This window comes from Tursiops truncatus, chromosome 13 (assembly GCF_011762595.2).
Source record: "Tursiops truncatus isolate mTurTru1 chromosome 13, mTurTru1.mat.Y, whole genome shotgun sequence".
NCBI lineage: Eukaryota > Metazoa > Chordata > Mammalia > Artiodactyla > Delphinidae > Tursiops > Tursiops truncatus.
The window spans coordinates 22485866-22512035 of NC_047046.1; the positions used below are offsets into that span (position 1 = coordinate 22485866).

The window sequence follows — 26170 nt, forward strand, 5'->3', positions numbered from 1 at the left end:
CGGAGAAAGCGCGAGGGCTTCTGGGTGTTGTAGTTTAAAATATTCAATCAGCAAGAAATGATTGAGGAGAAAAATTCGGTAATACATTTTACCAACTATTTGGGCTGCCGTGATCTGGATTTTAGGAGATTTGAATCACGCGCAAGCCATCAGTTACTTCCATAGTTCAAAACGACGAGCGCTGAGATCCAGAAGAACTACAAATCCCATAAAGCGTTACAAGTTGAGGACCTTTGGAGAGAAAGCTCGGTCGCGGTGCATGCGCGGTGGCGCTAGTTCGGCAGCGGGCAAACATGGCGGGCCCGACGTTGGCTGCGAGGTTGTACTCCGTGCTGTTCCGCAGGACCTCCACCTTTGCCCTCACCATAGCCGTGGGCGCCCTGTTCTTCGAGCGCGCCTTCGATCAAGGCGCGGACGCGATCTACGAACACATCAACGAAGGGGTGAGGGCCTGGGCCGATCCTGACCTTGGGCCCCTCTGAGGGGTGACAGTGAGAGTGAGGGTGGGGCGGGATTCAGTCTACCTTTACGAGGAGGGGGGGGATCCCTGGGTGTCTTCTGTCTGCAGACTGCCGTCTGTCCGCTCCGCCCGGTGTGAATCCTAAAACGTTAAACGGGGTCAATAGATCCTACTTTGCAGGGGTTTTAAGTATTGCTGTCTTCCGCCCCATACACCCACTTGTCCATTTGCAGAAGCGAAGACTAACCTAGTGAGAGCAAAGGACTTGTTAGGGCTACATCACCAGGGAGTTAGAGGCAAGTCAGGGCTGGACCCGGGACCCCCTATCTCGTCTGAAGGTTTCAAGGGCAGATTTGAGCGGGCGACGGTCGTGAAAAGAACAACTCTTTAGATACCGTGGCTGGCCTTTTCAGATAGCACTTTTCAGTTCCAAAGTCTTTCCATGCTGTCAGCGGTGGTATTAATAATGGTTAAGAGTAGGGTGGGTATGAAATCAGAGAGCCCTGGATGGGAATACTGGGCCTTATCAATTAATAACTGTGGCGTTAAGGTGGGCGAGTTTCTTAACCTGTCTGAGCTTCACTTTTATCTGTGGAATAGAAATGATAATAATAGCAACTATCTCAGGGAATTATTGTGAGGATTATATGAGATGCAGGCAAGGTGCCACAGTACCTGGTAAGTGGTACTCCCAAAAAATGTCATTTGTTACATTCCTCACGAGAAAGTGGAAGCATAAGATAGAGCATAACAACACTTTTTAGACTCACTGTGTGCCAGGCACTGTGCTGGATGCCTTGCCTGCTTTCTATCGTTAAATTTTGGCTCATACTGGGGAAGGTCTTGGACAAATAAGGCCTGTGCCACCACTCACTCTGTTTTTAACTTGAAGGGGTCTGGCCCTACAGCCCAGGCAGGCTCTGTCCACTGATGTACTGCCTGTGGCCAGGTCAACTTTCTGCCCTTATGAAAGTGCTGCTACTGTTCATTTTCAAGCAGTTCCTCTGGCTGTTTCCAATGTGTGGGGAAGGCATCTCAGGATGTTGTCATAACCCACCCATCTTTGTTGCTTTTAGGAATGAGAATACAGCTAGTTCCTCACCCAATGATCATAGGTCTGAGGAAATTTTTAAAATGGCTCAATGTGAAGTATTTGGGGACCATGCACTTAGGACCTCTTGAGTAATACCTGGGAGTTGAAAAATGAGACATTTTCCAGCCTCTGTTCCTTAATAATTGTATGCTCAGGGGGTAGGTCCCTCAGTCTCTCTACCTGTTTCCTGTAAAGTGAGATCATGCCTTCCCACTTACTTCACACACTGATTGAGAGCATCAGAGCATCCTGTAAATGTTAGGAATGTACATCAAGCCTAGTACTGCTTCCAGTTTGCCCACTGCAAACTGTTAGCATGTGCTACATGTTTCTCTCAGGTTTGTTTTAGAGACCAGGGCAGTGGGAGGAGTTATAAAATGTGAGAGGCAAAACTAAGTTTGTGGTTCTTGTCTTTAAAATGCAGAAGCTATGGAAACACATCAAGCACAAGTATGAGAACAAGGCGTAGCTCCTTGGAGGCCCCAATCCAGGCCAGAAGGACCAGGTCCACCCACCAGCTGTTTGCCCAGAGTCAGGGCCTCAGCTTGAAGATGAAGCTCATGTCACTCTACACGGGCCACCTTTAGCTGTTGGCATGAGATGACGTCACCTGACACTCTTTAACTTCTGCTATGTTTGAAGTATGTTTAGTCAGTCATCAACAAATAAATGTAAATTGTCCTTGAGACCTGCTTCTGCATGGGGTGCTTTTTAACTACCTGATCTTCACTTAACAGTCATTTGACACCACTTCAAAGTCCTCTGCGAATATCTGAAGGGCAGATTCCATTATTTTGGGTTTCCCATTAACTTCCAAAGAAGAATTGTAGTTTTCAAACCATGAGCTAGAGTTGGTGATGTTATCTTCAGCTTTGGCTTCTAAACCAATAACTCCATTCTTAAGTCAGGCAGAGGATAGCTAACTGGCTTGGCCCTAGGGAAGCTCTGTGGATCCAGCGGGGGAACAAACCATGGCCTGAAGGTTTAGTCTCCATTCTGCCTTTAACTTGCTGAATATCTTTGGGTAAGCTGGCGTACCTCTCTGGGCCACCGCTCATCTTCTGATGGCTGTAAGGGACGTTGGAAAACATGCAGCATGGCTGGGAGCAGCCATGGAGAGCACTGGGATGTGCTGAACAGGAGAAGAGCAGTTCTGTTTGGTAACTGGCCTGGGAAGATGAGTGACTCACCTGTCTGCCATATTTCACCTGGAGCTTGGCATGATTGGGCCAGAGCTGGATCAACCACCATCAACTAATGGGGAAGAGTCAGGTCGGGAAACACAGGGGTAGGAGAGAACCTAGGAATTGCCCAGTTTGCCCTACCTGAGGCATATCTTAATGAAGATGAAGTCAGGCCCTCGAGAAATCATGACCTGCTAAAGGTAGTACAGCTCTGGGGGCCAAATCAAAACCTGAACCAAAGTAGAGGTTCATTCTAAGACTGATTCTAAGAATGATTTCAGCATTAATAGAGGAACACTCTGGGGGTTGAAGATTGCCACTTACTTTACACTGTTCCCAACGATTTGAGGGCAATGTGCTGGTGAAAAACAATAAAGCAGGGAGCATTCTCGAAGAGTTATTCTACATTATTCTTGAGCACCTGATGACGAGCTCAGGGCAGCAGAGTTAGAATGAGTTTAGTTGATCACTTGTCTCAGGGCACATTCAGCCCAAGCAGCAAGCGTATTCCTAAGCCATTCTACATTAAGATGCCCTTTACTGGACTTCCCTGGTGGTCCAGTGGTTAAGGCTCCGTGCTCCCACTGCAGGGGGTGCAGGTTCGATCCCTGGTCGGGGAAGATCCTGCATGCATTGTGGCCCAGCCAAAAAAAAAAAAAAGACGCCCCGTTATTTATCATCCGCATTTCTGGGCTGTTGAGGTTGTTTGTGTGTGTATTTCCTTTCAATAAGAGCCAACATTAAAATAATCCCTGTTTTACTTATTTTAGGGGATTGAATATTTTCCACCCAGAACCTCAGAATGTGACCTTATTTGGAACTAGGGTCTTTGCAGATGTAATTAGTTAAGATGAGGTCGTAATAGGTTGGGGTGGGCCCTAAATCCAATGACTGGTGCCCTTTTAAGAAGGCCATGTGCAGACAGCAACAGAGATTGCAGTTGAGCTTTCATAGGCCAAGGAATGCCAGAGATTGCCAGCAACCACCAGAAGCAAGGAAAGGGACAAGGAAGGATTCTTCCCTAAAAACCAGAGGGGGAATTCCCTGGCAGTCCAGTGGTTATGACTCTGCGCTTCCACTGCAGGGGGCATGGATTCGATCCCTGGGTGGGGGAACTAAGATCCCATATACTGCATGGCGCAGCCAAAAGAAATGATATGGAAAATTGGCACAGATGCACTACCGGAAAGAGTGTGTGAAGTGGTACTATTTCCTGGAGGACGTTTTGTACATATGTATTAAGATCCTTAATATACATACCCTTGATCCAATAAATTCCACTTCTAGCAACTTTTCCTAAAAAAAAATTAAATAAATGAAGGTCCACAAGAGATGTTCATCATGTTGTTTATAATGGGCGGGGGTGGGGGGGGGATGAAATATCCAAAATAGGAATTACTATTGAGGTGAAATATGCAGTCATTTAAAACCAAGTTTTAACTGGGAGACAATATCTAACAAACATGGCATATCCAACCTCATTAATATGAAGGAAATATCCAACAAACATGGCATATCCAACCTCACTAATATGAAGCAGTCTTCCAAATCCATAAGACTAAGTAGAAGCTGGGGTGAATGACAGGAATAGGCAATTAAGGAATACAAATGGGGGCTTCCCTGGTGGCGCAGTGGTTGAGAGTCCGCCTGCCGATGCAGGGGAAGCGGGTTCGTGTCCCGGTCTGGGAAGATCCCACCTGCCGTGGAGTGGCTGGGCCCGTGAGCCATGGCCGCTGAGGCTGCGAGTCCGGAGGCTGTGCTCCGCAACGGGAGAGGCCACAGCAGTGAGAGGCCCGTGTACCGCAAAAAATAAATAAATAAATAAAGGAATACAAATGGCCACAAACATGAAAAGAAACATGAAAACTAGTGGCCCAGTTTCACTAATAAAGAAACAAAATGAAATACCATTTTTTGTGCATCAAATGAACAAAGATGGAAAAGATTAGCAGCACCAGTATTTTAGTGAAGAAGTAGGCACTGCCCACAGGCATTGGGACAGTGATTTTGGAGGGTACTTTGTCGACATCTATTTTATTTAAATGTTTGTTCCTTTTGACCTTGATCTTCCACATCTAGAAAAATATCTCCAGAATCCCATGTGCACGTGAACCCATACAAAAAGTCATTGGAGCATTGTTTGGAATTAAAAAAGAAGAAAAATGCCTTTCAATAGGGGAGTGGTTAAATACAAGGTAGATTCATACCACAGAAATCTATGCAGACAATAAAAAAAAAGACTGAGGTGACTCAGCGTGTAGTTGAAAGAAAAAGTGAAAACGAAATCAAGTTGCAAAACGGTATGTTTAGTTGTTTAGTTTGATCTCACTTATGTAGACACACACACATTGATAAGGGTACACACAGAGTACTGCAGGATGTGCACTAAATTTTCCTGGGAAAACACACACCTGAGGGCTAGGATTTCAAACAACCTTCACTTTGTGCAACAGTGATTGACTTTTTCTTGCAACAAGCAGATGTTGACGTTCTAATAAAAATATTTTATAGCAAAGAAAGCAATTCATTAAAAAATGTTTAAGGCAAATGCTTAGATAAAACAGTCAAAATATAAAGCTGAGTGAAAAAAAGGAGGTCACAAATTCCTATAAAGCATGATACATTTTTTAAAATTATTTGTTTTTATTTTTGGCTGTGTTGGGTCTTCATTGCTGTGCGCGGGCTTTCTCTAGTTGTGGCAAGCGGGGGCTACTCTTTTTTGCAGTGAGCGGACTTCTCATTGTCGTGGTTTCTTTTGTTGCAGAGCACGGGCTCTAGGCGCACGGGCTTCAGTAGTTGTGGCACGCAGGCTCAGTAGCTGTGGCTTGCAGGCTCCAGAGCGCAGGCTCAGTAGTTGTGGCACATGGGCTTAGTTGCTCCACAGCATGTGGGATCTTCCCGGACCAGGGCTTGAACCCATGTCCCCTGCATTGGCAGGCAGATTCTTAACCACTATGCCACCAGGGAAGCCCAAGCATGATACATTTTTTAAGACTCAGCGCTTTCACTGCTGTGGGCCTGGGTTCAATCCCTGGTCGGGAAACTAAGATCCCTCAAGCAGTGAGGTGTGGCCAAAAAAAAAAAAAAAAAGGAAATGCTCACACCAAATTGTTCACGGTGGTGAACTGGCTGAGCTATTTTCTTTTCCATTGTATTTCCCCATGATTTCTAAGTTTTCTGCATCAAGCATGTACTCTCTTCATAATGTGGGAGTTTAAGTAAAAGGGGGAGAGAGCTTGATCACAGAGAGATGAAAAATGTGAGCCCCCAGCCCTGGCTCCAGGCCTGGAACCCGGCTGCTGGGTGGCTCAGGGCTCCTCTTCCTGAGGTCCCAGTGGGCACTTGTCCTTGATTGGCACTGCCAAATGGGAGCTGGACCTACCCAGGGCTGGGTGGGTCTGTCCGAAGGTGGGGGAAGTGAGGATTAGCACCCTCCTCAGACTGACGCAGAGAAGCTGTTTATTACTGGAAAAAATTCACCTCTGTCCCAAGCTCAGCCGGAGGCATGTTCTGGAGATGAGAGCTGTCTTTACAGTTAGAAAGCCCCAAGGACTCTGCACCTGGTCCCCTTGCACAGGTGTCAGGAAAAGCTAATTGCTTAGGTCCCTCATAAAGCAAGTTCCAGAAGATCTCTGAAATTGTCTTCAGAAGTTAGCATCTGGTATAGCTCTGAGCAAGTAGGACTGCTCTCTGGGCAAAGAGTTTTGTGCTGATGTCCTATTCCTCTAGCTTCTCTCTTGCATTCAGAAACATCTCTCCAAACTGGTAGAAACCATTCATTCATTCATTCAACCAATACGTCTCTGTTGAGTGCCTATTCTTCCTGGCGCTGTCCTAGACCTTGGGCAAATAGTGGAGAACCAGAAAGACCCCTACCCTCTTGGAGCTTAAGCATTCTAGGAGGTGAGACAGACAGTAAACAAGAAAGTAAATAAGAATTATAGCTCATGTTAAGGGCTATGAAGAAAATAAAACTGGGTAACATATAGGGAGTGACTCAGGTTTGAAGAGCAACATTAAATGGTCAAGGAAGTCTTCTCTATGGAGATGACATTTGAGCTGCGATTTGAATAGAAATCTCAGTCAGGTAAAGACCCAGAGTAAGAGCATTCCTGTAAATGAGAACAGCAAGTGCGAAGGCCCTGAGGTAGATGTGAGTTTGGTTTAGTCACTGTACTGAAGGAAGAGAGGGAATGATAGGGTCAGATGCTGTGTGGTCTTGTAGGCCACACTAAAAGTGTTTGGATTTCATTCTTTTTTGTTTTTTTAATAAATTTATTTATTTGTTTATTTTTGGCTGCGTTGTGTCTTTGTTGGTGCACGCGGGCTTTCTCTAGGTGCAGCGAGCGGGGACTGCTCTTCATTGTGGTGCATGGGCTTCTCATTGCCGTGGCTTCTCTTGTTGTGGAGCATGGGCTCTAGGCATGCGGGCTTCAGTAGTTGTGGCTTGCGGGCTCTAGAGCGCAGGCTCAGTAGTTGTGGAACACGGGCTTAGTTGCTCCGCGGCATGTGGAATCTTCCCGGACCAGGGCTTGAACCCATGTCCCCTGCATTGGCAGTCGGATTCTTAACCACTGCGCCACCAGGGAAGTCCTGGATTTCATTCTAAGAAGAAAGGGAAGCCCCTGGGGTGGGGGTGGGGTTCTGATTAATGATTTACATTTATCAACCATTTACTATGAGCCAGGCATTGTACTCAGTGCTCAGCAGTTCACATGTCATTTAATTTGAACAATAACAACAATCCAAAAGGTCATATTATTGATATTATTCCTATTGAATAGCTCTAGTGAAGTGTAAAGAGCACTAATTTTAGAATGGACAGTCCTGTGTTAGAATTAAAGCCCCACCACTCACTAGCTGTGTAAACTCAGCCAAGTTACTTACCCTCTCTGAGTTGGTTTCCTCATCTGTAAAATACTCACTGTGATATTCACAATGACAGCTATGATTCTTATTATTTCTGGAGATGTTGTCATCTTGGAGGGGTGTCAAGGGGAGTAAAGATTACTTACCGTAAATCCTCACCCAGCTGTCTGCTTAATTAACCCAACTAGGGGCTACCCTGGAAACTTCTGGCACTCCAGGGCAGCCTGCCAAGGCTCAAAACTTTTCAGCTCTGGATGGAGTCCAATTTGTCCTGGCAGCTCAAAGAAAGAAGGAAGGCCCAGCCCTCAGAACATTCTAGGCTAGTCCACGGTAAACACAAGAATGCCACCTATCACAGGCTGGGTTCCCTGGGAAGCAGACTCTGGGCTGGAAGTTAGGGTTCAGGAGGTTTATTAAGGAGTGCCCTTGGGGTTAATATCCTTCAGGTTGACAAAGGAAGGATAGGAAATAGGGCCACCAGAGGGAGAAGCCAGATGTAAATGCTGTCTTAATGGAGTCCTCGGGGCCGTGTATACCTGCATCCACTCCTTGGGGCTCTGCAAGATCCAATTTGCAAAATAAAGATAACTAGACATGCTTTTGCCTGTTAAAGGATGCAGACGAGAACTGGAAAAATGTTCACAATGTTTTATTAACTGAAAAAATGGTGAGAACAGCATGTGTCGAATGATCTCATTTTGGTAGAAAACCAATGTTTATATTCCTTTTTCTAAAATAATGCTAGAAGGATGAGAACTAAAATCCTAACAGCGATTATTTCTGCTGGTTTTTCTTTCTTTGCTTATTTGTGTGACCCACATCAAGCATGTTACTGCTTTTGTAAGAAGGTAGAGGGAGGACGATGTAAGTTACTAAAAAGAAATAGATTTCATCCTGTAACACAGCCAGCCCTTCCAACAACAAGGAACAAGGACTGTCCTACAGATGAGCTTGAAGTCTTCTGAGGAAGGGACAGAAATCAATGAATTTAAAATGTCTGAGCACGTAGAGAATGGACTTGAGGACATGGGGAGGGGGAAGGGTAAGCTGGGATGAAGTGAGAGAGTAGCATTGACATCTGTACACTACCAAATGTAAAATAGCTAGTGGGAAGCAGCTGTATTGCACAGGGAGGGGAGATCAGCTCCATGCTTTGTGACCACCTAGAGGGGTGGGATAGGGAGGGTGGGAGGGAGACGCAAGGGTGAGGGGATGTGGGGATATATGTATACATATAGCTGATTCACTTTGTTATACAGCAGAAACTAACACAACATTGTAAAGTGATTATACTCCAATAAAGATGTTAATAAAGAAAGAAAGAAAGAAAGAAAGAAAGAAAGAAAGAAAGAAAGAAAGAAAGAAAGTAAGAAAGAAAGAAAGAAAGAAAGAAAGAAAATAAAACTGGGTAACATATAGGGAGTGACTCAGGTTTGAAGAGCAACATTAAATGGTCAAGGAAGTCTTCTCTGTGGAGATGACATTTGAGCTGCGATTTGAATAGAAATCTCAGTCAGGTAAAGACCCAGAGTAAGAGCACTCCTGTAAATGAGAACAGCAAGTGCGAAGGCCCTGAGGTAGATGTGAGTTTGGTTTAGTCACTGTACTGAAGGAAGCGAGGGAATGATAGGGTCAGATGCTGTGTGGTCTTGTAGGCCACACTAAAAGTGTTTGGATTTCATTCTTTTTTGTGTTTTTGTTTTTTTAATAAATTTATTTATTTGTTTATTTTTGGCTGCGTTGGGTCTTTGTTGGTGCACGCAATCATCCAAGTGACCCCTCCCTGACACCACTGTTGTGGTGGTGCTTTAAAACCAGCTGCTTTAAAACCACGTTCCCTACCTCCTTTCCATCCCTCTGAGGATGGATCACTTTCTTGTGTTCCCCTCTGTGTCCCTTGACAAGCTTGTTTTCGGTGTCTCTAGCACTGTTGTAAACCCAGCAGCCTCGTGTCTTCCTCAGGCAGACCTTATCTCTTCCCCACACCTTTCACTGTGTAACAGAGTCCTCTGCTTCCGGCCATCTTCCTTCCTTCCTGATGTCGAAGCAGACTTCTGTCTCCCTCCTGTATAGGCTTCCAACAGAGAAGCCACTTCCTGCCCTGGGGCTGAAATTCCACGAGATGCCTTGTCTCCTTGGTTCACTAAGCTTTCCTTATGAAACCCCTCCTTCAAACTGCGCCGTCCAATGATTATCCTTTCCTTCCACTGGCAGACGGGAGACTGTGGCAGAGTAGGGATTTGGAAAATAGGTCCTGACTGGCTTTCTACTATCCTCTCCTTTCCCCTGCCCCTCTGTCAATGGAATGACTCTATTAGAGGGGTTGTATCATCAGAAGTATGGTATTTAGAACGAAGGAGGTGATAGGTCCTCTTTTTCATGCTAAGCCAACCGCATGTAGAGTATTGTGGCTTCCGGTTCAAGTGCCAAGCTATGGAGAAGTAGGAAAACCAAGAGGCTGCAAATAGGGACTTTGGAGGCTGGCAAACCTGGGTTTGAATCCTGACTTAGCCACTATTAAGCGACTAACCTGCTAAATGGGGCTTATAATCACACCTATCACTGGCTTTGTTTCAAGGATTCAGTGAGGTAGTTTACAGTCCCCTGGACACCTCCTCTGGGCTCCCAGGGCACCCAGCACACACTTACCAGGCTGACTTGTACCTGTCTTCTTCTCTCTCTGGCTCCTGTGTGTCTAGGTCATCCTGAGCCCAGAGGCCTCTGGGAAGACTGCCCTGGAGGAGTCAGGGCAGCTGTGCTGAGGGGTTGAGACGTAGGGTGCCCAGAAAGCTGGCTGGAGCATTGGTGGGAGGCACCCGCCACCCTTCACCTGGGTCCCTGTGAGCAGGGCCCTGCGAGTTCACTGGCCACCTCACAGCAGGCCACGACTGTACACGCCTTATCCCAGCCATCCTGCCAGCATCTCTAATTTACAGACAAGACAACTGTGGCTCGGAGAGGTGAGGCCACCTTGCTCAGAGTCACACAGACTGACAGTGGCTGAGGCCAGCTGGCTTCTGACCCCAGAGCCTGGCCCCTGCTCTGAATGGCAAAAGCAAAATAGGCTACTGGCCATTCAGAAGCCCCAGATCCCCAAGGAAAAGTTCTGGCCTGGCCATTGCATGTTACTCTGAGTTAACGACTCTCAGGGAGGAACCAATGCCTTTTTGTGCGGACCCCTCCTGAGAGGGGGAGTCTGGTTTTCAAGGTGTAACAAGCCACGTGCATCCCCTTTAGCAGGTCACCAAGCTGGTCCTCACCTGTTGCTCCTCTCCTGTGACAGAGGCTGACTGGACCTGGGGGCGGGGCTCTGCCCATCATCATGTGGACCTGGTGAGCCTGTCACAGGAAGAGACGGCAGCCTCACCTGCCACTAATCAAACTCCCATCCAAAGGGGTCTCAGCTCAACTGTTCCCGAGGCTCCCTAGAGGCAGGGGCCTGTGGGGAAGGCTGTTTCATGAAAGAACTTGCCCACGGAGGAAAAAGCCGTCCCTGATTCTGTCCTCCTGGTGGGAGCTGTCAGCAAAAATACAGATAGAGGCAGCTCTAAAACTGTTCGTGGCCCTGGGACCCCAGAATCCCACGTTTAGAAATGTGCCTCCCCTGGAAATAACAGGTGATTTGTGCAAAGAGGTTTGCGGCAAGGTGATTAAAAGAGAGCAGAGTAATGCAGGGCTGGACAAATGCAGAGTGGAGAGGGCTGCCCACCAGTTTTCTTCTTTCCCGACTGAACAAGTTCACTGCTGTCAGAGTGTCCCCCAGTTGTGACCTCATCTGACCCTCACAGTTACTGGTCCCCACGAGGCAAGAGGGCTTAGAGAATGATCATCCCTGTTTCGCACAAGAAGAAATCAAGGCCCAGAGAGTCCGAGTGACTGACATAAGGTCACACAGCTTATTGAAGTCTAGAACCTGGGCCCCAGCCATCTCACCCTCCATCCAGTGCTTTTTTTCACCACCCCTGGCCACCTTTATGAGCAAATTAAAAATAAAAAGGATGGACACGTGAGGCCTGGGAACGTGCATGTGAAAGAATGCTAAGTAGATCAGACCATGAGATGGGAGACAGGGTGGGTGCCTGCGTGTAATCTCTGTAAATAAAATTCCTAAGTGTACAGGAATGATTGGTGCTCATCCTGCTGGAGGCTCTTTTTCTGCCAGGATCTTCTATGAAAACCACTTTAAGGAGGAGAAAACCATAATTACCCCCTTGGGATGGCAGAGCACTTAAGGGACATGTCAGGTTGCTGAGGGTGGGCTCACGCAGCCAGACAGAGCATATTCAATGTCATAATTTCATACGTGGAGAACTAGAATTAAGGACCCGTTGTTTTTGTAATTCAGACCAAAGCAAGTGAAGCTCCACACCACCTCCAGGGCTGGGAGAGACCCCCAGGAGCCCAGTGAATTCTTAAGCAGGGCAAACTTCCCCATCCCCCGGGGAGGAGGTGGAATCCAAAATCCCAGGGCCTGAGATTGGGGCAGGTTAGGGGTTTTAAATAGGTTGAAGAACTCTGGACTAAATGCCCTTTAAGGCTCTCCAGTTCTGCCAGTCTGTGTAAAATTCTCTTGGTGATTATCGATTGTTGGAAGAGAATTTCTAGTATGATGTGAAGTTGGAATTTAATGCTCATTTTACAATCCCTCCACCCCTCATCACACACACACACAGGACTGGAGATGGTAACCTTTAGACTGAATCTTCCATCTCGGTTCAGCCTGCAGAATTGCAATAGCTTCTGACTGAGGTCAAGGCCCCTCCCTGCTGCCCCGGCACAGAGATCTAGGTAAGAGCTGATGCCAGGCTGCCCCTTGCTCTACTGGGCTGCTCTGAGAGCTCCACGGGGGCTCTGGCTCCACCCTTCCCCTCCCTGGGGACTAGCGTCCCCAAGGTGGGTCCCCTAGGCACCTCCCCAGTTCCTTCTGAAGATCCCATAAACATGCTCTGGATGCCAACACTCCCTCCTCACCTCTGAGCCCCCTCTTTCTTTTCTTTGATGCCAAGTTCCTCCTTAGGTGGGCCCACTCTCCTGCCTCCTCTTCCTCATTTCCCATTCTTCCCACTGGCTATCTCCCCACGACTTCCTGGCAAAGCTGTGCAGTGAGCCCCATTCTTAGCCTGCTTGACCTCTAAACTGCAGCCTAACACTGCATTCCCTCTTCTCTGCACCCCCCTTCCACATTCACCCTGGATCTCTTGACTTTCCCACCTCCTGGCCCCCTCCCAGGTCTCAGTGCTCCCCAGCCTCTGCTAGCCCCATCTTAGCCTCCAGCCCTAGAGAGACTGGACACAAAAATGAAGAATCATTCAGTGGGCTTAATGGCAGACTGGACACACAGAGGAAAGGATACATGAATTTGGAAATAGAAAGTTTAAAAATGGAACTCAGAGCATCTGAGATCTGGGGGACAATATCAAACAGTCCAACATACATGTAATCAGAGTCCCATCAGCTCGGTCTGCTGAAATGGCATTTCCCATCCTCTTGTTCTGCAGCTACTACTTGTATTTTTCTTTCTTTGTAAGAACAGGATGCGGGGGCTTCCCTGGTAGCGCAGTGGTTGAGAGTCCGCCTGCCGATGCAGGGGACACGGGTTCGTGCCCTGGTCTGGGAAGATCCCACATGCTGCGGAGCGGCTGGGCCCGTGAGCCATGGCCGCTGAGCCTGTGCGTCCGGAGCCTGTGCTCCACAACGGGAGAGGCCACAACGGTGAGAGGCCCACGTACCGCAAAAAAAAAAAAAAGATGCGGGTGTGGGGGAAATGAATGGTAGGTGGCTTGGGGTTCAGAGTCGGCTTTAGGAGACATCCTGAGACCAAATCCTCCCTCAGTCACTTGCTAAATGTGTGACCTTGGACAGGCCACCTACCCTCTCTGTACCTCGGGTCTTCTCATCTGTACCTGTGTGAGGATTAAACAAGATAATGCAAGGAATGAGCCAGGCAGAAACTCTGGCCACAGTTAAGTGCTTTTTATTCTAATTACAAATAATTGTGGTCTCACCACCATTGTCGTCCATGCTCTTATCATCATTTTCAGTTACACACAATCCCTTCCAGACTTGGAAAAATGCAAAAAAAATTTTTTTCTAACATTTTCACAATCATGGTGCATTACCATGGATTCTGCTTTCACATTTATTCTTAAATTAAAAAAAAAATTCTTGAATATTTAGTTTCTCATGTTGCTACCAAGTATTCATTGACATCATGTTAAAGGGCTACACAACACCCCCCTGCATTTTTGGTGGGTTTAACTTTTATTTTTGTTTGTTTGTTTCTCTCCCTGTATTATTTAACCCAAGCTTCTGGTGTGGCTGGGACAGGCAGTTTCTTGGGACAGGCCAAGTATTTACTCTTCCAAACTGCACCTAGCCATCTCAGAGGGCCACTCAGAAAGGATCTGTATCCATGGGCTCCGGGCATGTTACTTGCCCTCCCTGGGCTGTCGGGGCTCCTTTGAATGGCTCTGCCCACCCACCTCACAGAGGCACAGGTGCACTGTTCAAACTGACACGTCCACCGTCATTGCCAATCATGGACTGGAGACGAAGACACTCAAATCTTAAGTCCTCTTGGAGGCACAAGGTCTTAAAAGCTTCCTGGGAAATGCCTGTGATAGTCATGTTCTCTGCCAGGGTACAGAGAAGGCACTTAGAAAATTCCTGCTTAGGAGCAGTCATGGGGGTGGTAGGGCCCAGTGAGTGAGTGGGCAGGGTTCAGAGCCTCCACCCCACTTCACTTATAGTGCTGCCCATCTTAAACCCTGGGGCCTCCTCGGTGGATCTAATTGGCACCAAATGGAAACCATTCATCTGGTCCAATGTACCCACTTTATATGTAGGAAAACTGAGGCCCCAAGAGGTGAAGGGGTATGTGCGCCAGCACTATTCTGGATGACCCCTGAGCTGTTTCCAAAGCAAGCCCGAAAGGATGCCCTCATGATCTGAAATGGAAAATCACCTTGAGGTGATTCTTCAAGGGAGATTAAGTTGGACCTGGCACTACATTCTGGAAATTTTCAAAAATCCCCGTCTTCTCAAATCGTTTAAACCAGGACGCTAACGTGAAGCCTGAACTCCAGGTGGTCAGGAGGTACAGATGACAAGTGAAGGTGTGAGGGGCTGTATAAACAGTAACAGGTAAGGCAGGTAAAGCGAAGGAGCCCCCTGCAACCCACTTACTTCGCTCCAGGGCCAAGGGCTGGGCTTGAGCAGCTCAGAGAGAGAAAAAAAATGGGCCTGCCACTGAGCTGGGTCCCTGGCAAATGCCTCCAGGAGGAAACAGAGTCTTCCTGCTGCCTGTCAAGACGGCTGTCCCTGGGCCTGATCTCAGCTAATTTGACAGCGCGAGGGGAGGACACCACCCCCATATCTACTCTGCATCTCAAACACACCGAGAGAACTGGCGCGACAGAGGAATTGCTATTGATTTCCACTTGTGCAGGCTGACCTAACAAAACCAATTCATCAAGTGCCTGTCTGCCTCGCTGCTTCAGATGCTCATCCTAACCACGTGCAAATAAATTGCACTAGCATCTAGGGTGATTTGTCAAGGTCCAGCTGAGCAGGGGCCCTGGCTTCCAGTGATGGACTCCGGGCCAGGCTGGCGGGGGGTCAGCCCAGCAAATGCCCTGCTGCTGATCCGCCACCGATCAGCCACATTCTGGGTGGCCCAAGAATCGGGACGTCTGGCAGCTGCGGCCATGCTAGGAGCTGGTTGGCCATGCCTGGGAGGGGGCTTTGAGGAACAAGGCCCAAGTCCCACTCGCTTCAACAGGACTTGGTAGTGACATCGTCACTTGTTTCTTCCTGTCTCCGACCCCTTGATTTTGGAGGATTTAATGGAACGTCTGTGCAACCAGGAGGCACTGAGTTCTGGTTTTGGCTCGGCCACTGGCCAACCATCCTTGGGCAGCTATGAGATGGAGATGACACCACCCGTGGGGGCCCAGGACCCTGAAAAGGCCAGGGGTCAGACTGGGTGTCCAATCCCTGTTCTCCCACCTCCTAGCTGTGGGCGGACAGCCACCTGCTGTTCTCAGTGCTTGGCCTCCTTCATCTGTACTATGGGGCTGAAAATCATACCTACCTACCTCCTAGGGTGGCAGTCATGGGGACTGAACGAGCTCACAGAAAGGACTGCAGGGCCTCACACACTCAGCCCCTGCTTCTGCAGGCAGGGACCGGAGGCTCAGAGAAGGGAGTGATGTTCTCTGGGCCACACAGTGAGGCAGAGCGAGATCAGGAGGGGTGAAAATAAGAGGCAAGCATGAAAGGCTGATGAAAAGAGCACCGCCCTGCCGCCTTCCTCTCCTGACGGTGGCTGTCATCGAAGCACTGGGACACAGGGGGAGTGGGTCACAGGCCCGGCATGGATCATTTCTTGAAAGGGTCAAAACTTTATTCGCCGGGCTTTTTTTGTGTTTTTTTTTTTGTTTTTGAATACACAGGTTTCCTGCCGTCCAGGGAGAAAGGGACATGGTATCCGGCTGCACGAGGTTTGGGGACTGGCCTTGGGGCTCCAACCCCGTCCCTTGCACCTGTGCGCTGGCCGCTCAGTTCCTCTGCTGTGGATAAGGCACTGTGTGTTCTGCAGGATGGCGCTCATGGCTGGCTGGCAGACAAGGAGGCAGCCTTCCCAGGGGCTGCGAAGCTGAGGCTGTCGAGGGGTGGACTTGAACTTGGGGCCTGGCAGGGGGCCAACTGGCGAGGAGGCCCCAGGCTATGGTACCTCAGCCTGGCAGGTCCAGCTGGCCCTGTTGCAGCGGCCTCAGGATGGAATCATGCCTTTGCTTCTTTTGCGGTCAGTCATGGTTCTCCGGTTGTGGTTGGCTCGTGTGGCCTTGCTGGATTCCTTCTTCCTGCGTTCCTGTGTTGTCTCTCGGCTCTGCCCGTGGCCCCGGGGGCTGCCAGCCACTGCCATCGAGCTGTCATGCCGGTACCTGAGGGAGGAACAACCCGCCCCCACAAGAACCCATCAGGCGAAGGAGGAGGCCCTGATGGGAAGAGCCCTTTGCCTTCCTTGGAGGTCCCTGGGAGAGGACCCAAAGCTTGGGCCAGGATACCCCCATCCCAGCTTCCAGGGGGAGGAGAAATGGAGCCCGGCAGGGGCAGGGCTGTGGGGGCTCCAGCCAGCGCCGTGCCCTCTGTTTACTCTCCTCTGAGCTCTGCCTCCCGATGGGCCTCTGGCTAAGATCTGAGGGTGGACCAGCTAGTGGGCTGAACACAGCCCACAGTGCAGAGAGGACGAGGGCCTGGGGATGGGCCCCTCTCTTCTCCACCCAGGGCCACGTGATACAGATGAGGTAGGACTCCAGTTCTACACCCCAGGGCCTTGCTTGGTGGCCTCCCAAGACCAAGTACACTCAGATATGACCTTGGGCCTCTTCAGACCACATCAGCTGCTGGGTTTACCCAGAGCTCTGTGCTCAGGGCGCTGTGATGGATCAGAGGTCAGAGTCACTCTGTTCTCTGCTCAACGACCTTCTGTGGCTCCCGGCTGCCTTCAGAATGAGATCCAATGTCTTCCCCACTTGCTTAGGCCCCCTGCACCCAGTGCGCAGGGCTGTGGGAGTCCCAGGGCCAGGATGGGGGACTGGGCTTGAAACCCCTGGCTTGGCTTTAAGTGGAAGAGGGACCTGGGGCAGGTCCTTGGCCCCTCTGGACTGCACCCCACCCCCAGGAAGACAACGGGGTGAATTAGAGGAGTCTCTAGTTACCTGTTCCCAGCTCCCCTCTGAAGGCCTCCCTCCCTGACCACCCTGAGCTTTCTTGCCTCTTTCCCCTCACATGAAAAACTCCTTTGCACACTTTCCACCTTTAAGGGCCCAGCTCACATGCCCCGTCCCTAACATGCCTCTCTCGGCCATAAAGGATATGTGCCTGTCTGTCTATCTGGGCTCTCCCAGATTTTACACTCTGCCTGACACCAGCGAGCCATGGACACATCATGCTCCCACACTGGGTGATAAACCCCTTGTAGTGTCTATCAAGTAATGGTTACAAGTGTGGACCCCAGAGATAGGCCACCTGGACTCAATCTCTGCTCTGCCACCTACTAGCTGTGTGACCTTTGGTGGGTTACTTAACATGTCTGGGCCTCAGTTTCCTCATCTGTAAAACAAGGATAATGGTAATAGTAGCTACTTCATAGGTCTGTTGCCAGAACTAAATTAACACATGTAAAGCACTTGGGGTTTGTGTGTGGGCTTCCTGTGTGGCTGGCTGGGCTTCACCCTCCCACCAACACAGCCTATTAAATGCTCACCCCTTCCTGGACAGGAAGGCCATGCGCCTGGCTTCTGCTTTTTCCCGCAGCACTGCAGGGTCCTGCACAAAATGGTCAGGCTGTGGAGGGGAGGGGAGAAAAGAATCATGAGCTGCTCCATTTCCCTAAGCTGAGGTGAGGCTGCACCTGGCCCAATCCTGGTGACACCCCTATGCCAGGAGTGGGGCTAAGCCACAGTGCGGCTGGGCAATGCCCCAGAATGCAGCTGGCTTGCTATGGTCCAAGGTTTCCACCAGAAGCCCCTCCTCTGACCCTCCCACCAACTTCCGGAAGAGAGGCAGCTAAAGATGGCTCCATGATAGCAGGAGCGTGATGATGACAGGTGAGAGCAATGGGGGAGGGCCAGGATGGCCGCCATGAGAGACCACACGGGGCCTGGAAACCCAAGAGAGCGCCCTGGAAGCTGACTCCTCTCCCCGCTGGCGCCATAAGCAATGGGCTGTGGGAGCGCCTGCCCTGTGCCAAGGTGGGGAGAGACTGGACTAGCGGGAGAAAGTGGGACCCAAGGACCACAGACAGGCTTTGGGGGCCCGGGCTGTTTCACAAAAACAACAACAAAACAAGGGGAATTAGTAACTTTTGAAAACTTCAGGATTTGACATAAAAATCCAGGCTGATCCCTTGCCTGGAAGAAGGGAAAGCCCTGGAGGGTCCGGGCCTCCACAGTGCTGAGGAGCCCCTGGGCAGGGCACGTGTGTCCCCCCACCTCAGTTTCCATCAGGCCCCGCTACTCATTTACGTTGGTGGCCTGGCCCCGGACATGTCTGAATTTGTCACCCTGGTGGGAGGACATGGGGGGGGATCCAGGGGTCCCAGGCTGCTGCCCCATTCAACCTGAGCAGCGCTGCTCTTATCTATTTTATATGAGGCTCTAGTTAAGATTTCACTTGAAGAAAAAGTTTAGTGGCTAAAAAACTGAATTTTCAAACCCATCGTCCCAGATGACCTCCAAAGGGCCCTTGGGCTCTAACGCCTCTCTGATTTCAAGAATTGCCAACCTGGGCACAGAGGCCAACAGCTGTCCCTCTCCTGGGCCCCAGGCCTAATTAACCCAGCAGCTCGAAGGCCCGGCCTCTGATCCATCCTCTGGGCCCTCACTGGGCAGCAAAGGCGGGTTCTAAGCTAGCAGCTCTCCAAGCAGACATCCCGGGCTCAGAGGGACCCCCACCCTCCCTGGCAGTAATGCTGGAGCCGCCTCAAGGCCAGGTTCAGAGAAGGGGGGCACAGATCCCGATTCACCTCTCAAAAGTGTACCCTCCCCTTCACCTGCCACCTGCCAAGGAGGTACCTTGGGGGCCTCGTCCTCAGCCTCCTCCTCCTCCTCCTCCTCGTCCTCCTGCCCTTCTCTGGGCACTTTGGTTCTCAGCACCTGAGGGATGGTGAAGGGCCTGAGGGTTTAGAGAGAAAGTGAGATCAAAGACTAGACTAAACCTGGAGAGTGAGCCTCAGGGAGGGGGAACCCCACTGGGTGAGAGGGGCTGCCAGGACGGGGAAGGGCTCAGGAGGCCGGGAAAAACCAAAGTGCTTTTGAAGCCAGCTTTGCTCCAGCCCCTGGATTCTGTGTGGGTACCAGGGTTTGACGTGGGGGCTTTGGGGAGCCTGAGCTGGGGCTGTGGGAGTCTCTAGTTCTCTCTAGTCAGGGCAGCTCTGCTTTCACCGGGGAATTGGGGAATCTCCATAAGATCCCATTGGGAAAAGTTTTCTGCAATTAGGAAGAAAATGTAAAACTCCTGCATGAGACCCAATAAATGCTGCCTCACTCAGGGTAGGTTGGACCAACCGGCCAAGGGGGGGTGCTGGGGTGGAGGGAGCACTGGACTAGGAGTCAGGAGGCCTGGGTTCGGGCCCTGGTTCTGCCACTGACTTGCTCACGTGACCTGGGCCCTGGCTCCCACATCTGTATAAACAAGAGGCTGCGGGAGGCCACTCTGCCCCTGGAATTTGACAGCCTCACCTGCGGCTGATGAGCTCATCATCAGAGTCTGCGTCGTTGGCGCCCACCTGGTTGCCATCATATGTGTCATCATACTCATCCTCGTAGTCGTCACTGCGGTAAGGCGAGTCCTCCCCTGGCTGCACTGGCACCTGAGACGGCAGAAGTGTGGGTCCGAGGGGCCCGGGGCTGGCCGGTCTCCCCCCGCAGCACGGCCGGTGGCCTGGGGACGCCTACCTCCTCTGCCACCACGCTGTACTGCTCGTAGCGCCGCCGCTGCGCTACCACCTCCCGCTTGTCGTTCAGCAGGCTCCGCGCGCTCTCCTCCTTCCTGGCACCGAGAGAGAACAGCAAGGAGACACAAAGGAAAACCATTAGGCTTTGAAGGCATGGGAAGGGGCTGCAGCTTCCATGGCTTACTTCTTCCCGCCTCAGGCCGCCACAAACCGAGATCAAGCACTGGTGGGGGCGTGGGGCTCACCGCTGCTGGTGCCCATGTGACTGGGTCCAGCCACTCTAGAGGGCACCCCAGGAGCAGCTGTTAACGTGGAAAAAATGCCCCCCCTTCAGCTGGGAGACTCCCTTTCAAGGCGTCCACCCTGGAGCAACACTGGCCATGTGCGCACAGAGGTCTGATTGGGGATTTTCTTTTCAGCACCGTTTTTAACAGTGAAAGACGGAGAGCAACTCATGTCCATCACGGGTGAAACAGCCAAAGGACCTGTGCTCCCTCTGTGCCACAGAATGCTGGGCGGCAGCTCTCAAGAATGACGGTGATCTATTTGTGCTGATGGAGAAAGAAATCTAAGACATTCTCCAGGAGAAAAGCAAGCAGAGAAAAATGCACAGTATGATCCCATCTGTATAAAAAGCAGAAAGCAAACCAGAACAACTGTCTCCTCTTGTGGGCACATACCTATCTATGCGCGTAAATGCACAGAGAGAGGGCTAGTAAGCCCCCTGCCAAATGCCTGGTTACTCCAAGGAGGGGCCTGGGGTTATCCAAATCTTTTAAAACAAACACAAACTGAAGAAAGAGCAAGGCCACATGTTGCTTTCTTAGTGAGCTCAGGGGAGCCCTAGGCGGCCTCAGGGTGTGAGGGGCGAGGAGGGGTCCCAGTCTCTCACTTTCACCCCCGCTTTAGCACAGGGTCTCATCCGTCCTGCAGTTCAATCTTCCATGTCAGATTGCATGGCAAGAAAAAGTCTGAAAGTTTAACTCCTGTCATATCACAGGGGAGGAAAGTCGGGTGCAGGGGAAGGAAGGGGAGAGACGTGTTTGGGAACACAGTGAGCTGTAGCACAGCCATAGTGGGGACTCAGGCCTCTTGACTCCGGGTTTTGCAAATCTGTAGAAAAACCTGGTTTGTCAGACACATAGGCCTGTGGAATGTAGTTTCTAGCCCTGCAGGGGAAATCAATATGAGATGCCAGGAAAGAAAATCCAGCTTAGCTGTGAAATCGGGCCTCTGGAATGTATCAAGGGTAAGGGGAAAAAAAAGAAGAGACACAAAGTCTGTAGCATTCATAAAAATCTTCTATTAACTGGCTTTTGGTGCAGGGAGGGGCAGGCGCCTGAGTCTGGCCTGGGAGCCTGGTGCAGGTCAGGACTGCAGCCCTCAGCATGGCGGGTTAGGATTTGCTTCCTTCAACAGTTTTTATAAAGGGCCTACTATATGCTGGGCAGGGTGCTAAAGCTGGGTTAGGGAGAGATTCAGAAAAGAGTAAGATCTGGATTTGCCCTTAAGGAGCTCAGTCTAGTGGCAAAGAGCAGAAGTGTGCTAGATGAAGGCAAGCATGTCCTGGAAACACAAGTAAAGGAGAAATGAACTGGGGTGCAGGGAGCCTAGCGGGGGCGCTGGAGAAGGGGTAATGGAGGCTCTATGGTGCAGAGACGTTTGTCTGGACCAGGGAAAAATCTTGGTCCACAGGAATCTTTCAGCTCATGTCAGGAAAGTGGGCGTGTGACTGTGGCCTCGGCCCTTACCTGGCTCTCTTTGCCACATTGAGGGCTGGAGAGAAAAGAGGCAGAGAGGAAATGAAAGGGGCCAAGCATGTTCAGGTGGGTGGTGCCACTGGCAGAAGCACACCCATTCAATCAACACATGTTTCCTGAGGGCCTGCTAGGCGCCAGGCCCTGAGCTGGGCCAGGGGACCAAGGATGGATGAGAGCTGTCACTGTTCTCTCTGCCACATCTCACAGCTCCTGGTCTACCTGGCCCCCAGTCCCGGCAGTAGGGAGGTTCTTTCACACGGTGCGCCCTCTGGTTTTGTTGCTCCCAGCAGGACCACAGAGAAGCCTGGCAAACTGCACCTGCCCCAGCTGGGTCCTAGGAGAGGACACAGGTAAGGACAGAGGAGCCTGGTGCCCTGGGTACCCCATCCAAGAAGGTGTGGCTTTGGCCCCATGACCTCATTTGGAGCCAGAGAAGGAAACGAAAATCAGGGGCAAAACCAGCCAGGAAAATATCCATCTGACCCCGAATAGCCAAAGTAAACTTGAGAAAGAAAAACGGAGCAGGAGGAATCAGCCTTCCTGACTTCAGACTATACTACAAAGTTACAGTAATCAAGACAGTATGGTACTGGCACCAAAACAGAAATATAGATCAATGGAACAGGACAGAAAGGCCAGAGATAAACCCACGCACATACGGTCACCTTATCTTTGATAAAGGAGGCAAGAATATACAATGGAGAAAAGACAGCCTCTTCAATAAGTGGTGCTGGGAAAACTGGACAGCTGCATGTAAAAGAATGAAATTAGAACACTTCCTAACACCATACACAAAAATAAACTCAAAATGGATTAAAGACCTAAATGTAATGCCAGACACTATAAAACTCTTAGAGGAAAACACAGGAAGAACACTCTTTGACATAAATCACAGCAAGATCCTTTTTGACCCACCTCCTAGAGAAATGGAAATAAAAACAAAAATAAATAAATGGGACCTAATGAAACTTAAGAGCTTTTGCACAGCAAAGGAAACCATAAACAAGACGAAAAGACGACCCTCAGAATGGGAGAAAATATTTGCAAACGAAGTAATTGACGTAGGATTAATCTCCAAAATATACAAGCAACTCATGCAGCCCAATATCAAAAAAACAAACAACCCAATCCAAAAATGGGCAGAAGATCTAAACAGACATTTCTCCAAAGAGGATACACAGATTGCCAACAAACACATGAAAGGATGCTCAACAACACTAACCATTAGAGAAATGCAAATCAAAAACACAATGAGGTATCACCTCACACCAGTCAGAATGGCCATCATCAAAAAATCTACAAACAATAAATGCTGGAGAGGATGTGGAGAAAAGGGAACCCTCTTGCACTGTTGGTGGGAATGTAAATTGATACAGCCACTATGGAGAAGAGTATGGAGGTTCCTTAAAAACCTAAAAATAGGGCTTCCCTGGTGGCGCAGTGGTTGAGAGTCCACCTGCCGATGCAGGGGACGCGGGTTTGTGCCCCAGTCCGGGAGGATCCCACATGCCGTGAAGCGGTTGGGCCTGTGAGCCATGGCCGCTGAACCTGCACATTCAGAGCCTGTGCTCCGCGACGAGAGAGGCCACAGCAGTGAGAGGCCCACATACCGCAAAAAAACCCCCCAAAAAACCTAAAAATAGAACTACCATACGACCCAGCAACCCCCTACTAGGCATATACCCTGAGAAAACCATAATTCAAAAAGAGTCATGTACCACAATATTCATTGCAGCTCTATTTACAATACCCAGGACATGGAAGCAACCAAAGTGTCCATCGCCAGATGAATGGGTAAAGAAGATGTGGCACATATATACAATGGAATATTACTCAGCCATAAAAAGAAATGAAAGTGAGTTATCTGTAGTGAGATGGATGGACCTGGAGTCTGTCACACAGAGTGAAGTAAGTCAGAAAGAGAAAAACAAATACTGTATGCTAACACATGTACATGGAATCTAAAAAAAAAAATGGTTCTGATGAACCTAGGGGGACAGGAATAAAGATGCAGATGTAGAGAATGGACTTGAGGACATGGGGAGGGGGAAGGGTAAGCTGGGACGAAGTGAGAGAGTAGCACTGACATCTATACACTACTGAATGTAACACAGATAGCTAGTGGGAAGCAGCTGTATCACATGGGGAGATCAGCTCAGTGCTTTGTGACCACCTAGAGGGGTGGGATAGGGAGGGTGGGAGGGAGATGCAAGAGCATGGGGATATGGGGATATATGTATACATAGAGCTGATTCACTTTGTTATACAGCAGCAACTAACACAACATTGTAAAGCAATTATATTCCAAAAAATATGTTAAAAAAAAAGGATCCATCTGAGAGCCAGAACATCAGTTAAGCAGCAGTAGCTTCGGAGACCGTATTTGGAACAAGTTGCTTGCGTGGCCTCCTACAAGCCCAGGGAACATGTGGGCTCTCCTGAAACGTGCCACCTTTTCCCTCCTTGTTTCCTCTAGCCTATCCTTCAAGGCCCAACTCAAACTGGCCCTTAGTGGGGTGACACCCACTTTTGAACCTCTAAAGGGCCTGCAGAGGCAATAAAGCCCCCCTTTTCCAGGTGAGGAATCAGGAGATCCAGAGAGGCAATGTAACCTTCCCAAGGTCACACATCTTCTACCAACAGAGCCAGGGCCATAACACAGGCCTCCTGACTCAAGTCTGCTTGGCTACTTCCTGTGTGGTGTGATCACAGGCTGGCCCCTTATCCTTGCCAAGACTTAGTTCTGCCTCCCAGGGATGATGTCAGCATGAAATCAGACAATGAGCAGAAGTGGACCTGGCACCTGCTGAGCTCAGCAAAAGGAATCCTATTTCTTTCACTACAGGCCTTGTCAGAGCCTTTAATGTACTAATGTGCCCTGTGACTCTCCAGGAGGCACACAGGGTGCACAGACATTTTTGGCAATAGAACTAATTAGAGAGAGAACACTTATTATCTTCCAGGGAACCACTGTCCAGTCCAAAGGAGTTAGGGGACCCCACCTTACACACACCGCCTCCTTCCTTAGCTACTATACACCTGTGGCACACGTGCTTGGCGTCTACCCAACAACCCCCCTTTACCTCACCCCCACTCCTATCAGACCCTCTTTTTGCTCAGGTCCTCCCCCTTCCCCCTTTTCCGGGAGCCCTGGACCTTAGCCCTGTGACCTAGTTCCTCAGTGAGATGTGAAGGGAATCTGGGGAGTTCTGGGAAAGGTCTCCTGGCCTCTAAGAGAGATGCAGAAAGACCTCGTCCAGACTTCCTCTTGGCTGTGTCATTTCTGGACGTCACAGCTGAAACAGGTGCAGTTACCCAGTGGCCCTGAGGGAGCAAGATGCATCCTTGATGATATGGCTGCACCACAGGTCAACCAAGCCTAGACTTCCCTACCCTGTGACTGCCTGTCACGCAAGGGGACAGATTTCCTTATTACTTGAGCCACTGAGTATATCATATCTGGTTTAATGACACACACACATTTTAACTCAAGGGTGATCTGCCTTGTGCTACTTAATTTCTCACATGCTCCGTGAAGGCAGGGCCAAGGCCCTAAGCCCCACTGCCCTGCCCGCATCAGGATAGGGGTCCCCACTGAGGTCCCTCCGTGCCCCATCCTGGTACCTCTCCACTCTGTCACGGCCTGTTTAATGTCCTAAGTCTTTCCCAGGGTCTCTGTGCCCTTTGAGAATGAGGCCTGGGCACCTTGCTCACCTTGTCTCCTGGTGTCTCTAGCACAGGATCTGGAGATAGTGAATCACTTAATAAATATTTTCTGTATGAATAAATAAATAATGAACACATGAACAGAGACTCTGCCCGGGCTACCCGGCACAACGAGCTCAGTAAACATTTGCTACCTGGTCTCTCTGCCAGGCAGCCGGGAGCTCCTTCGAGCAGGGGTACAGCCCTCCTCGTCTGCCCCTCTCCCCATGGCTGGGTCATTCTGGCCTGGAACAGTGGCCACTGATACAGGAAAACATCGCCAGCTTGGGATCTGGGGATGTTGCAACGTGTGTGACTAAGCAGTTTGCAAATGCTTCCTGTCCAGCCAGCCAGATGGCTTTACAGTTGCCCTGTGCCGGGTACCCAGGCCAGCAATCAGCCACGCTTCTAGCGCTGGACAGCCCCGGGAATGGGGAACAGCTTGAGCTTCTGGCACTGAGGCTCCTATCCCAAGAACGGGGCAGGTCCTCTCTCCTCTCTGACCCTCACCACCTCCATCTATGTGTTGGGGGAGAGGGCGGGCTGGACTCATCCAGCAGTTCCTAGATTTCTGGATTCCGTGAAGCAGCCCCATGCAGGAGAACGCTGGGGGTCTAGTGCAGGGCTGACGGTGTCTGA

The 26170-nt window shown here is 50.0% G+C and overlaps 2 protein-coding genes across 7 annotated transcripts in view; one reads left to right on the plus strand and one right to left on the minus strand.

Annotated features, from left to right (window-relative positions):
* The first annotated feature begins 256 nt into the window (after positions 1–256).
* Positions 257–2239, plus strand: UQCR10 (ubiquinol-cytochrome c reductase, complex III subunit X). The gene is made up of 2 exons (XM_004313139.3): positions 257–443; positions 1978–2239. The coding sequence occupies exons 1-2, from the start codon at positions 294–296 to the stop codon at positions 2020–2022; spliced, it is 195 nt and encodes a 64-aa protein (XP_004313187.1). The 5' UTR covers positions 257–293; the 3' UTR covers positions 2023–2239.
* An 11325-nt stretch (positions 2240–13564) lies between these two features.
* The window catches only part of ASCC2 (activating signal cointegrator 1 complex subunit 2), a 41575-nt gene continuing 28969 nt past the window's right edge, over positions 13565–26170 (minus strand). For 5 of the 6 annotated variants that reach the window (XM_033837156.2, XM_033837154.2, XM_073790283.1 and 2 more), the window contains 5 exons: positions 20068–20161; positions 19852–19982; positions 19186–19285; positions 17877–17956; positions 13565–16551 (listed from right to left, as the gene is read on the minus strand). In XM_033837156.2, the coding sequence (XP_033693047.1) occupies positions 16380–16551; positions 17877–17956; positions 19186–19285; positions 19852–19982; positions 20068–20161 (577 nt within the window). In that variant the 3' untranslated portion in view covers positions 13565–16379. The other variant, XM_073790284.1, reaches the window with a different exon arrangement.